Below are 13384 nucleotides of genomic sequence, written 5' to 3' on the forward strand. Positions count from 1 at the left end.
TAATAATAGTGGACATTTTTCCCAACAAAGTGCTTAACGCTATTACCTTTTGCGATTGCTGGCACTCTACAGAAACGTGAGAAGATCCCCTTGAATTTTTTCTTCATGTTTTTAATGCTTTTGCAACCTCTCTTGGGTACCTGTGAGAAAGACACTTAGGAATTTGTCCTTCCCAGATACCATGATTCCATCTGGCCATAGTGAACCTAGGACCACCATGATGCACAAAGCTGGGTGGGGACCCTTTATTTTGATTCATTAATGACCCTTGGAGTTAGGCAGCAAGCCAGCTCTGACAGCATCCAACTACAATATGGGACCACGGCTGGTTAATTCAAATCCAAATGGGTATAGAATGGGTCCATAAAATCGTTTAAAGATGAATGGGAAAGGTAAGGTGCTTCCTCCCCAGTCCTTGAAACTGAACCAAGGAGCACAAATGGTAAATTAATCTAGTCCAGGAACAACCAGTCACGTAAGAGATTATTCAGAGCCAGAAATGCTCTTAAAGACTAGATAGACAGGCAAACTCAGTTAATGGTCTGTCTCTAAAACAACAAAGCTTAGGCATCCCATACCACAAAAAGGAAGTAAGGAAGAGACATAAAAGAAGGATTCAAAAAGTAAGGTGTTAGAGTCTAAGCATTCGCCCACCCGATCTTATCCCACTGACCACCTCTGCCATTCTCAGGGTCTGTGTTGTTCCAGATCCTATCATACCCACATCAAACTATTGGGAGGAAAATAACATGCTTAGAATTTCAAAACAGATCCATGGGGCCTCCTGGGTGCTTCAGTCAGTTAAGCGTCTGACTCTTGATTTCAGCTCAGATCATGATCTCACAGGCTCTATCCCAGCATCGGGCTCTATGCTGACAGCATGGAGCCTGCTTGGGATTCTCTTCCTCCCTCTCTCTCTGTTTCTCTCTCTCTCTCTCTCTCTCTCTCTCTCTCAAAATAAATAAACTTAAAAAAAAAATAGGTCCAGACTCTATGCTAAGAACTGCATTGCAAGAGGGAAGGAAAAGAGAACCCACCAGCTTGTCGCTAGAAAACCACCACACCCCTATTTTTTTAACACATCAAAATGACAGTCTTCCTTAAACACAAGTTCAACCTTAGACCCTTTCTGAGAATTGCTCTGTGATCAGCAGGGGAAGGGGAGCCTCATGACACTCATGAAGAAGAATCAAAAGAACCTTTGATACTAAACAGAGAAGAGAAAGATGAACCTTGTAGTCATTAGTCACCAAACCTCAAAAAAGGGTTTTGAAGGAAATGCCTTTGTCAAATCTTTGAAAGGAGGCACAATTGCTTTTGTGGTAAAACACAATGGATCTATCATTTTGGGAAACTATTCCTTTATTTAACTAGTGACAAGTAGTGCTAGCTTATTAGGAAGGACTGATTTATTTTTCTTCAAAATGTCGTCTACCTCAGGACAGGTCAGGGTGGCTTTGGACAAAACCTCTGAGTCCAAGGGAGATGACAAGGTAATCTCTGAGGTCCCTTCCCTTGTCAAGATTCTTCAGATGCTGCAAAAGCCATCAAATCCCAGAAAAAGGAAGCATGAGAAGAGGGGGAGGGTTGGGGGATAGGATACACCTGACGGTCCAAAACCGTGGGTGGGCTTGGCAACCTCAAAGTTGGGACCATCAGCAATTGGCATTTTCAACCTTCATCACTGCCTTCTTGTTGCCATTAATTTTGGTATCTTGTGATCATAGCTCTTTCAAATGGGGTGTGTAGTCCACGTTTCCTCTAGGGAATATGAACCAGAGGATGGGGGATGTGAAAGTAACAGTTCCCCTGGAGTTCAGGAGCTTCTGCCCCCAGAATTATGTTATGAATATTCAAATGTGAGCAGGATTTTCCTGCTGGTCTGCAACAACAAGCAGATCCCCCACCCAAGGAACATCCTAGAACTCTGCTGGGCAAACTGCTGATGACACACGTTTTAGACAGGACTAAGGGGAGACATGTCTCCATGCTTCAACCATGTGGCCTTTGAGCCCACTTGCTGGCACTCAGACGTTGGAACAGTGAAGCCTGTTCCAGGAGAATGTCATTGCTGCAGACCTGGGCAGCTCTACCCTCAGTGGACACATTATAGATGAACAAGGCAACACACAGTCCCACACTCCCAGATCTCTATGACATTCGGCAATGAAGTAGGGAGAGGCTTTTCCAAGATGAAACATCCAATGTTATACAATGTGACAGACTTTATTCTGTCTTCCTTGGACAAAATATTGACACAAGCCAAGTCTCCCTTGTAGAATCCATGCAGCAAAATCATAATTCAGATTAAACAGAGAATCCATGTAAGAAGCTGACTCTAAAATTTATCCGCATTATTTATAAGAAGAAATCCATGATTAAATTGTTATCATGAAAAAAATTTTAAGTGTAATCAAATAAGGCCACTTAAAAAGAGGAGCTCTTTCCAAGCACAAGTGTAGCACCCAGTATTTATGCAAGTTTCGAATGATTTATTTTATTCATGAAAGCTAGGTTCACATTGCCCTGTCTAGAGAAAATCTTTGTTTGCCTAATTCTTGCTTATAATTAATAAAACCAAATTCTTTTCATAGGAAGTGAATCATAATTGCACTTCTGAAGACCACCTGTGCACAGCTAGTGCAAATTAAAGAGGCATCACCATAAGAATCGAGCCATTGTGACCTGCTGCCTACTTTTGAATTTAGACTAACTGAAAATAATTTCTGCTTGGCCACGGTCCTACATTTTCCCCTTTTCCAGAAACAGAGAGATGATGTCTGATGAGTAGGAACAGAATTTACAAAGATTTGCTCCTCACCACAAGCCAATCTAACCCAGGCATACCATGACCAAGAGATAATACAATACATTCTCAGATATAAACGTTTCTAGACGGCAACAATTCCAAAATACTATTAGTGTAGAAAATATTAATTTCCATTTCACAGGTTAAGCATATCATTATTGGAATTAATTAACATAGATTATGTATTCATTATATAGACCACATTTGTTGTGTTGTCTTATAACAGTCATATAAAATAGGTAGTCCTTATCTTACAGAGAAGGAAACTGAGGAAGTTAAAATATAGTCTAAGTAAAAGACAGATCTAGAATTAATATGCAACCTGCCTGATTTTCAGGCATATAATATTAATTATTATATGATTTCTGCTTCCCTTAAATCCATAGTAAAAAAGTATAGAATTAATAAACTCTTATATTTGAAAGATGTATTAAGTGAGTCATTTAATCAAAGTCTCTCCCACCCCAGGTAGGAATTTCTTCTTCAGTGTCTTTAAAAGAAAGAACAACCGAGACTTTATGAGATATTTCTGGTACTGGAGCTTCTGATTTTGGGTAATAGTTCACGTCATTGTTGGATCACTGTAATGATTAAACAGATCTCCCTGATTCCAAGATGGCATTGTAAAAATTTTTCTGATCTCTTTTTCCTCTAAAATTCTATAGCAAACAAGAACAAGAAAAAGAAAAAGAAACTGTAACATCAATGAAACCAGAATTGAATCTGTAAATCTCAAACCATAATGAAGACTAGAACAAAACACATAATAGTAAATGATCCAACAGAAAAAGGGTGCTTCACAGAAATGGTTTAGCAGGATGAGGGAAAGACAGTGGGAAAGTTAGAAGCAATATCATTTTCTTGGTAGATTTTGTTTTGTTTTGTTCAATATTTTCTAAATATTTTATTTATTTATTTATTTGTTTATTTATTTCAACATTTATTTATTTTTGGGACAGAGAGAGACAGAGCATGAACGGGGGAGGGGCAGAGAGAGAGGGAGACACAGAATCAGAAACCGGCTCCAGGCTCTGAGCCATCAGCCCAGAGCCTGACGCGGGGCTCGAACTCACGGACCGCGAGATCGTGACCTGGCTGAAGTCGGACGCTTAACCGACTGCGCCACCCAGGCACCCCTATTTTATTTATTTTTGAGAGAGAGAGAGAGAGAGAGAGCGTGCAAGCATGGGAGGGGCAGAGAGAGGGAGACACAGAATCTAAAGCAGACTCCGGCCTCTAAGCTGTCAGCACAGAGCCTTACCCACACTCAAACTCATGAGATCAAGACCCGAGCCTATTCCACTGACTGAGCCACCCAGGCACCCCTTTTCTTGGTATATTTTGAAAAAACTAAAGAATTTGAGGTTAATATTCAGCAAGTAGAGGTACTATCAAAAATATTAGTAGAGCTGATTTTATGGATTGGGTTTTGGTTGTTGGTTTTTAATTAGGAGAATGGTCAGACCCAAGCGTCCCCAGTCACACCTAAAAAAGTAAAGTAACCTCTCTCCATCCTTTCAGGATACCTGAGGATTGTTCTCTGGGGAAGCTTCACCAGAAAGACTGCACTCAGAATTATGAGGCCCAGAGGAGGAAGAGGGTGAGCAACAATGATAAAGTGGGAAGGAAGTTAAAGCTGTAAGTCTCTAGATTTAAAAACCATTAAGCATCCAACACAATAAATGGGGAAAAATGCACATCAAATTTTATCATTGTGAAACTTCAGGATATAAAGGATAAAGAGAAGATTCTAAAGGTTCCACAAAGGGAAGGAAAAGAAAAAAAAGAAAAAAAGATCATACAAGAGATCAAAAATAAAAATGACCTTACCCTTTAAGAAAAAAAAAAAAATGAAACCTAAAAGACAAGGGAATAATGCCTTTAAAAATTCAATAGATATGTAAAAAAGTTTTATCAAAAAAAATTTTTTACGTTCTGTAAAAAAGTTTACATCCAGCCAAGCAATCAAGTAAGTATAAGGGTAGAGAAAAGGCATTTGAGACGTACAAAGTCCCCCATAAATGCTTTCTCAGAAAGCCAACAGACAGCATGTTTTACTAAATGAGGAAGTACACCAAGAAAGAGGAAGAATGGGAATCAGGAAACAAGAGAAAGGTAAAGGGAATTCCCAGGATGACATCAGGGGAAGTGTTAGGACCACAGCTGTGCAGCAGGCCGAGAAAGTCACCAAACCAGACCATAGCAGAAAGTCAAGGCTCTGGGGATGTTTGTATATGGGGGTGATATCTTCAAGAAAATACTAGAATGTATAAATTATCTGATAGATTATATCTTGTGGAAAATTGCATAGCAAGCATTTTACAGAACTTTTGTGCAGTTTGGGAAAACAGAATAGCCTCAATACTAAGCAAATGAAAAGAAAAAGTAATCATTAACTCCAGGAAAAACAAAAAGTTACAAAAGTATGGAATTATTTATAGTCAGTGCTTTACCCAATTTAGCAGTGAACATTATTTCAATAATGAAAATATAGAATATGAATTAAAAATTGAGTTGTAATTTAATGAAGAAAATGAGGAAAAGGGGGTATAGCTAAAATCTTTATCTATTATTATGGGAAGACAATAGGTAATGTCAAAAACTGATGAGTTGACAGCAATATCAGCATCTTATTTATAAATGAGAAAGTAAACTACTGGGGAAATACCTGCAACAGTTTAATATTATTACCCCTGGGGAATATGACAAGGTTGGAGGAACAGGGTGAGGAGGAGGACAAGGGATTATTTTTTCTTGTGGTAAACTTACCATCAGTGACTTCCTATTTTCTTGTAATATTTGCATAAAAATTAAAATGTTATTTTCAAAAAATATATATTCCTTACAATAGCTCAAAGGTTTATTTTATAATAAAACACTCAGCTCTATTAATTTGTTTTCTTTACCTTCCCAGTTCTTTGGGCCTCTACCAGGCCACAGAAGGATTCTAGAGAGCTACAAGTTTGTGTGTTTGTATTCATTTCAATAATAATTGAAAATGTATAAGCCTATTCTGGATCGTCTGGATAACTGTCATTTTGGTGCCATCACTATTCTATTATGTGCACATCTAATCAACTTAGCTCCAAGTAGCACTACGTTTTTTTTTTTAAGTTTTTATTTGAATTCCATTTCATTAACATAGAGTGTAATATTAGTTTCAGGTGTATGATATTGTCATTTAAAACTTCCATACAACGCTCTTGCTCATCACAAGTGCACTCTTTAATCCTCATCACCTATGTGACCCAATCCCCCCACCACCCACATCTCCTTTGGTAACCATCAGTTTGTTCTCCATAGTTAAGAGTCTGTTTCTTGATTTGCCTCTCCCTTTCTTTTTTTTTTTTTTCCACTGTGCCCATGTGTTTTGTTTCTTAAATTCCACCGATGAGTGAAATAATATACTGACTGACTTATTTAGCTCAGCATAATACTCTCTAGCTCCATCCATGTCATTGCAAATAACTAGATTTCATTATTTTTTATGGCTGAGTAATATTCCGTTCTTTTTTATTTTTTATATTTTCTCAGATCTAGGGTTAGGGTTATGGCCCAGGTGAGGGTATATAAGTAGCACTACTTTAATAATTGCAAGAAAATGAGGGGCGCCTGAGTGGCTCAGTTGGTTGAACATCTGACTCTTGATTTCGGCTCAGGTTACGATCCCAGGGTCATGGGATCAAGCCCTGCATCAGGCTCTGTGCTGAGTGTGGAGCTTGCTTAAGATTGTCCCTCTCTCTTTCTCTCTCTGTCTCTCTTTCTGCCCCTCTCCCCCTCTCGTGTGCTCTCTCAATATATACGAAAAGAAAGTAAATCTTTAAAAAGAAAAAGAAAGTGAGAAACAGCTATAAATGATGTTAGAATCAAAGGAAGTCCAACTGAAATTATGGCAGTTAAGGTCAATGAAACTTATGTAATAATTTGAATGGACCAAGTGTTGAAGAAATTGAGTCATTTCTCAGGCACATTGTAGAAGAGTGTCATGAACTCAATAGGACCAGCAGGCAGTACCATATTTGTGTTGCAAGTGGCAATTTGGGTTCAGCAAAATACCATCTGCCACATAAAAGTAATATTTTCATTTGAATTATACTCATTCATCTCATAGGGTTCTTTAAATGATGTTTTTAAAATTGGTACCATATAATAATTATAAGCAGCAGATGTTTATATCTACTTTTATATTAGTACATACTGCTACAAATGATAATACAGTAACTTAGTTCAATCACGGTGAGTTCTTTTTTTTCCTTTAAATTAATTTCATTATTAAAAATTCTGTTAAAAAATATGTACATTACTTAAATTTGAGAAGCACTGACTTACTGTTTATACTCACTGAGAATTCTAACTGGGTCAGTTTAATGCAATCCAGTTTTATGCCGCCCAGTTCTAGGTCCTCACCAAGAACACATTAATTTAGAAAGAGGTACTTTTTTTCTCCCACTCATTTTAATTTACCAACCTTATCATCAAATGATGCAGTAAACAGCTTATTGTCTTCATTATTGTAATTTCTTTATCCTGACCCCATTTGTTGGGAACACTCATCTGATATATAACTTATGCCTCCCCCCCGAACTCAGAGAAGGGGGTGAGAAAATGTTTGGGGGCAGGATATTTTAGTTTTCCTTTACTAAGGTAACAATTTACCATGAATCTGATAGCACTGAAACAATACAAATTTATTATTTTATAGTTCTGGAGGTCAGGACTCCACAATGAATTTTACTAAGCTAAAATCAGGTGTCTGCAGAATTGCATTCCTTCTGGAGGATCTAGAGAACAATCCATTTCTTTGCCTTCCCCAGCTTCAAGAAGCTTCTCAAATCCCTTGGTTTGTGGCCCCACAGCACTATGACCTCTTTTGGTGTCTTTTTCTGACACTGACCCTCCTGCTTCTTTCTTTTGTTATAAGGACCCTTGTGATTACATTGGGCCCACCCAGATAATTCTGGATAATTCCCCCATCTCAAGATCCTTAATTTAATCACACCTGCAAAGTCTCTTTCACCTTGCAAAGTAACGAATTCACAGAGTTTCTGGGATTAGGATGTGGACATCTTTCTGGTGGCACTATTCTGCATACCACGACAGGTGTCATTATGCCCACCCAGTCCCAGAACAGAAACTCTAATGGAGGAACACGTTCTCCAGAAACAGAAAATAAAGGGCATGGTTGTAAGTCAAGAGAAAGAGGCAGAAGGTTCTTTCTCTGAGGAGGGTTACGGAGCAAGTTGAAGACCTAAGAAGGGTGGAAAAACTTGGGAAAGCAGCAGTGGAAAAGTCTCCAACTCAAAAAGAAAAAGTGACTGCCTCCCCATAGGGCTTATCTAAAATAGATGTGAAGGCAGTGACGCCAGTAAGACGTGGGATGTGAGGCCACGCCAATTACTGTGTACATGAAGATGCCACTAAACCCAGCTCCAGGACACCACTTCGATTTTTATTTCAAATTTTACAAACCAACCAATGACATCAGGATTTAAGGAGTTCTACCGCCTCCTTTTTGTTATGCCATTGTCCCCCGCCCCCCCCCCCATGATTCCCATAAGAAATCTGACACTAATTAGACTAGCATAAGAAGGAAAAAAAAAAGTAAGATGATTCATAGACCACACTGGAGATAAACCCAGATATAAGAAAAACTGATCTCTGCCCGAAAGAACACGGGTGAAAAATCGCTCTAACAGAGGGGCATCTAGTGAGAGTTAAATTTTTTTAAGGACAAAACACAGAGAGTTTGATAAGATATACCAGCTGCTTCTCTTTTCTCAAGACGTTTGCCCAGGAGGCAGCTACTGAAACTTGGGTGTATTTCTCTCTTGCTGTGTCACACGCTGTTCCTTTCCCTCCCCACCCCCTCGCTGCTCTCCTGCTGTGCCTGTGGTGTGTGTGTGTGTGTGTGTGTGTGTGTGGTTTCTCTCTCCCTTGTAAGAACACAGCCGCCTGCCTGCCTGTCTCCTGCTGTCGGGGCTCCTCTCACTAGCTTTTTGCTGCCTTTTGCCTCTTCTCTTTCTGCTTAGCTCCTTGCCTTCTGGTAAGTGCGACAAATGCTCCCCCCAAGCCCTGTGAGAAGCTGGAGGGTGCGGTTTGTGGTGTTCAAAACTTGCAACTTTGAGACTGCCAGTGAACTGTGGAAGAACTTTCCATTGTTTTATTTATAATTGAAATGTGTTGCTCAGAAAGGGATGCGTGTGATAATTGGCTGGACTACCAATACAAGTGAAAAATTCTTAGAGGAGAAAAAAATAAAGAGAACGAGGCAATTAAGTTTATTAAGAAGATAAAATTTAGAAATAATTTCTTGCTGTCAAGTTATTCATAGTGAAAGGGACAATTTAAAAGTAGCAGAGTTTCTTGAATTTGTTTTTTTTTCCCCCTTCTTGTTGATTTATCCTGAGGCTACTTTTAGGAATTGAGTTGTCTCGTGGTTTACAATGACTCAGTCAACTCTGTTTTAAAGTAAATGTGGGATATGAGTTTAAGGGATATCCATGGAATTAATATTAAAAACATCAATGACTGTGGCCTCTGAGGAATGAAGAATAAATCAAATACAACCAAACTTTTGCATTTAGACTAACCGTATTAAAACTCCTGTGAACAGTTTTAAATTCACTGCTTTGAAGTTGGGTTTACTTTAGATTTTATTTCATCCCAAGAAGCCTCCCTAACACGTTAAAACTCACATATGTATTTAAGCCAGTAAATGTTTACTGCTTTTAGTTTTGATTTAAAAAGGATTCGCTTCCCTTGATTTTCAAAGAAGTGCCAGATGCCACGGCTACTTTTAGAAGAGCTTAAAATAACTTCTGGCTGGACAGCGGGTGCTGTGCGTCTTTCTTGGAGTTTAGGGGAGGCAGGAGTTATATATAGATGAGTGTGCCCAACAAGTAGGGGTCAGGACACAAAAAAATGCCGGTGATGGAAACATTAAGGCTGTTTACTGTATCATTTGATAATCAAGTTGGTGAATTAAAGTGGATACAAGAAACAAGTGTTTCTTTCGAAATTAAGGAGTACTTGATGAGGGCCATAAGTAGGTGACAATGACTGTAGGTTGAATTTTTCGTGCTTGTTGGTGCTCAAGCACTTGACCTGCCCTTCCCTGAGAACAAGAGGAGGAAGCTGTGCAAGGCATGGAACAGTATGCTTTTGTTTTTGCTCTCATCCCCCCACCACAGCAGAACCTGTGCCCTAGGAGGAGCCTGTCATATTTTTATGCTAAGAATTAGCAGCATCACCATTAAATACCATTGACAAATAAAATGCACCGTAACTTAAAGGCCTAAGTCAATTCCACTGTAACCTAGAAACGGTGATATCCAGAAACCCTGGAAATCTTGACTCAACTTGTACTTCAGCACCTATTTCCAAACAGCCCCTATTATATGTCGATTATTTCCCAATAATGTTGGGAACATTGCTATTTCCTAAAAACTATGAAGTTATCCTAGAGCTTCTTGACTGAGAGAAAAGATTTGCAATCTGTTTGTTTTTGTTTTTTTTTTTCTAAAAGAAAGCCTGTTTTTACATTGGAACAAAAAAGTGTTATGGAAATTCAAGAAATTGTTATCATGACCATCACCATGGTCCCATATTAGTCTGTTGGTTAATTTATACCCTCCTTCATTCTCCATCTTATTCCAGAAATGAAGCTAGTTTGAACCTCAGAAAAAGTGTCTTCCTGATGGATAATTACGTGTTGCTCATCTGGGAAAAGGAAAATACCAGAAAAGCCAGAAAGTATTTCCTGTATGCAGTATAATAATTCATTTACATCAATGTACTCATATTTATCAACTCTTCACTTATGGGTTAAAACAGAGTTTAGGACTACAATTGTTATGAATGATTTTAGTAAGTTCAGTGGCTCTTGTATTAAATGTCTTAACTTTGAAAAAATAACACCACTTTAAACATTTTTAATGTAGACATTCATGTCCTTCCAATGATTGTAAGGCTGTATAGAATAATGTCAGAGAGAGGTAGCACAAATTGGCTTAAGCAACATGACAAATACAACCTGAAAAACAATATCTTGAATTACTCCATTAGTGTCAATAATAGGAATTTCTTCTGGAACTTAAAGACCAAAACCAAAAATATGCTAGTAGTATGACCCACTTTGGAAAAATGGCTCCCCACTGTTTCTACCTTAACTAACTGCAATATTGATGTCTTGTCAAAGTACATTCATTCTATGTGAGAAACTGTAATCAGTAGGTGCCCTTGTGGGGATACCCTTACATTTTACATGTAACTGTATTAACTACATAAAACCTGACTATGCTTACCACCAGATACTGCTCCCAGTATGGAGATGAATCAGTCTGTACAGCTCTCGGGGGAACCCCAATCAACACCTCCAGGGGACAATTCATTACCCACTCAAAATGGTCTGGAGAAGCAAGATGAGAAGGATTCCTCAACCCTACTCCAAGCACCAGAGGGGAAGGCAGGTATGCAGACTGAACAGGGAGCTCATGATATCTCTGAGGAGCTGAACCGACAACTAGAAGACATCATCAATACATATGGGTCTGTTACTGAAAAAGAGGGTCCCACCAAAGCAAAGGAGCAGCCTGAGAACACAGAACCACCCGACCATGAGGACAGGGACTGTGATGAGACCACTGAAGAGATCGAGAGAGAACCCACAGCTTCTGGAGAGCCAGCCACAGCCAAAGAGCCTGTCAGTAATAAAGAGCAAAAATTGGAAAAGAAAATCCTGAAAGGATTAGGCAAGTAGTTGTGTTCTAATGCATGCATGACTTTTCTTTGAGGTGTTCCTAAAAAGGGACACTTTCTCCAACCTTTACTAAAAGCCACATCTCATTTTTGGCTATTACTGTAATAGCTTCCTTCAGGGTCTCCTTAAACTTCCCTTGCTATAATTGTGTTTAGCCACTTCCCCGCAAAAGAGCTAAAGCAAACTTTTCAACATGTTACTCACCTACCCTCTCTCTCCAATGGTTTCCCACTGCTCTTAGGGCAAAACCAAAATTCTTAACATGGTCTTTCAGGCCCTAATGGTCTAACCCTAACCAGTCTTCCCAGCTTTATCTCCCATCACTCTTGCCCACAACACCCCTTTTCTGAACTCTCTGCCCCTATCAGCACCACAATGAGTACTGCCTAATTGCCAATCATTCTGATCTTCTCTTTCCTTTGTTTGAACACACCATGCGTTCCATCCCCCACAAAGCCCACATACATCCTATTTCCTCTACCTAGAAATCCTTACCCATTCAGCCCTTTGGGCACTTAACTTAGTATTTAGCTTACAATCCAAATGGCATTTTCTTAGCCCAACCCTACATAAGGTCTTCTTGTTTTCTATTTCGATTGTACCATGTATCTTTCCTTCCTAGCATTTAGCAGCATTTGAGAGTGTGCATTTCCTTTTTGCCATTATGTGGTTAATGCATGTCTTCCTGGCTAGCTTTTTTCGATCAAGAACAGGGATTGTGTGTATATTCAGATGCCATTGGATGCCTAGCATCTAAGATAGTGGGTGGCACATGCTAGGTACTCAGTAAATACTTGTTACAAGGAGGAATGAGTGAGTAAATGAATGAAAGAGAAATTGTTTAAAGCAAAGCTAGTGGAATCTGGATTTAAACAAAATATAAATATAGAGATGGTTTGTACATGAAATGATCACCAGTTAGATCACTTAGTACGTTTTATTACTACATGAAATATTTTTTATTAACAAAACTCTTTAGAAATCAATTATAGAATGTCAAACATTGCAGAAAACATGTTTACTCTCATTCGCTTATTGATTCAGCAAATATTTATGAATGCCTAGTCCTTATGAGGTACTGCATTAGGTACACAAAGATAAATAAGTCATTATGGACCTTTGGTTAAGGAGCTGTAGGTATGGAGAGAAAAACAGACATTTAATCTAATTGTTATATAGAAGAAGTGCTAAGAACAGGCACAGGAAAGTTGTTGGGAGGGATTTTATACCAGAAATGGCTGTGAAAAAAGAGCGAATGGGTTAAGCTTTTAGCTACTGGTGGAAGCATGTTACTATACCCAGGATAGCCCCCCTGCCTGTCTTCCTTGGTGAATTCCACTGTGACACCACAAATACCACCTCTTATACGGTACCTTCCCTGACATGCCCAGGTAGAGTTGGCATCACCTTTCTTAGTCCTCCATTCAATCTTCTGAAGCAATCATTTGTTTATATACCTGCTTCCCAAGGAAGGTAGAGAATCTATCAGGAGAAGCTGTAATGTCTTATTCATTTCTGGAAGATAATGTGGCAAAGTGAAAACTCATGGGCGCTGGAGTCAGTGCGGGGTTCGGACTCCAATAACGAGATATCTATAACCCCCCAAATATGCCAATGCGTGGGATATGACTATGGTGCTTTAAACCCACTGCTGGCAATGATTTCAAGAAGGGCTAAAAGACACATTCAAATGGCGCACTTGGCCCACCCAGCATAAAGAATAAAATAACCCAAATAATACCTTGAAAATATCTGCCCAGTTCCAAAGTGCAAGATTGGAATCCCTCAAGTGTTTTTGGATCTTTGGGAAAGAGAAT

The 13384-nt window shown here is 39.0% G+C and overlaps 1 protein-coding gene across 2 annotated transcripts in view; it reads left to right on the forward strand.

The window, feature by feature from the left end:
* Window positions 1-8695: 8695 nt before the first annotated feature.
* TXLNB (taxilin beta) overlaps window positions 8696-13384 on the forward strand; it is a 53463-nt gene continuing 48774 nt past the window's right edge. Inside the window, exons 1-2 of one of the 2 annotated variants that reach the window (XM_040449026.1) lie at window positions 8696-8852; window positions 11119-11559. In XM_040449026.1, coding sequence (XP_040304960.1) covers window positions 11133-11559 — 427 coding nt within the window. In that variant the 5' untranslated portion in view covers window positions 8696-8852; window positions 11119-11132. Of the gene's footprint in view, window positions 8853-10458; window positions 10571-11118; window positions 11560-13384 lie in introns of those variants that run through there. The other variant, XM_040449027.1, reaches the window with a different exon arrangement.

The sequence above is a fragment of the Herpailurus yagouaroundi genome, unplaced genomic scaffold (assembly GCF_014898765.1).
Source record: "Herpailurus yagouaroundi ecotype Mexico unplaced genomic scaffold, PumYag 198, whole genome shotgun sequence".
NCBI lineage: Eukaryota > Metazoa > Chordata > Mammalia > Carnivora > Felidae > Herpailurus > Herpailurus yagouaroundi.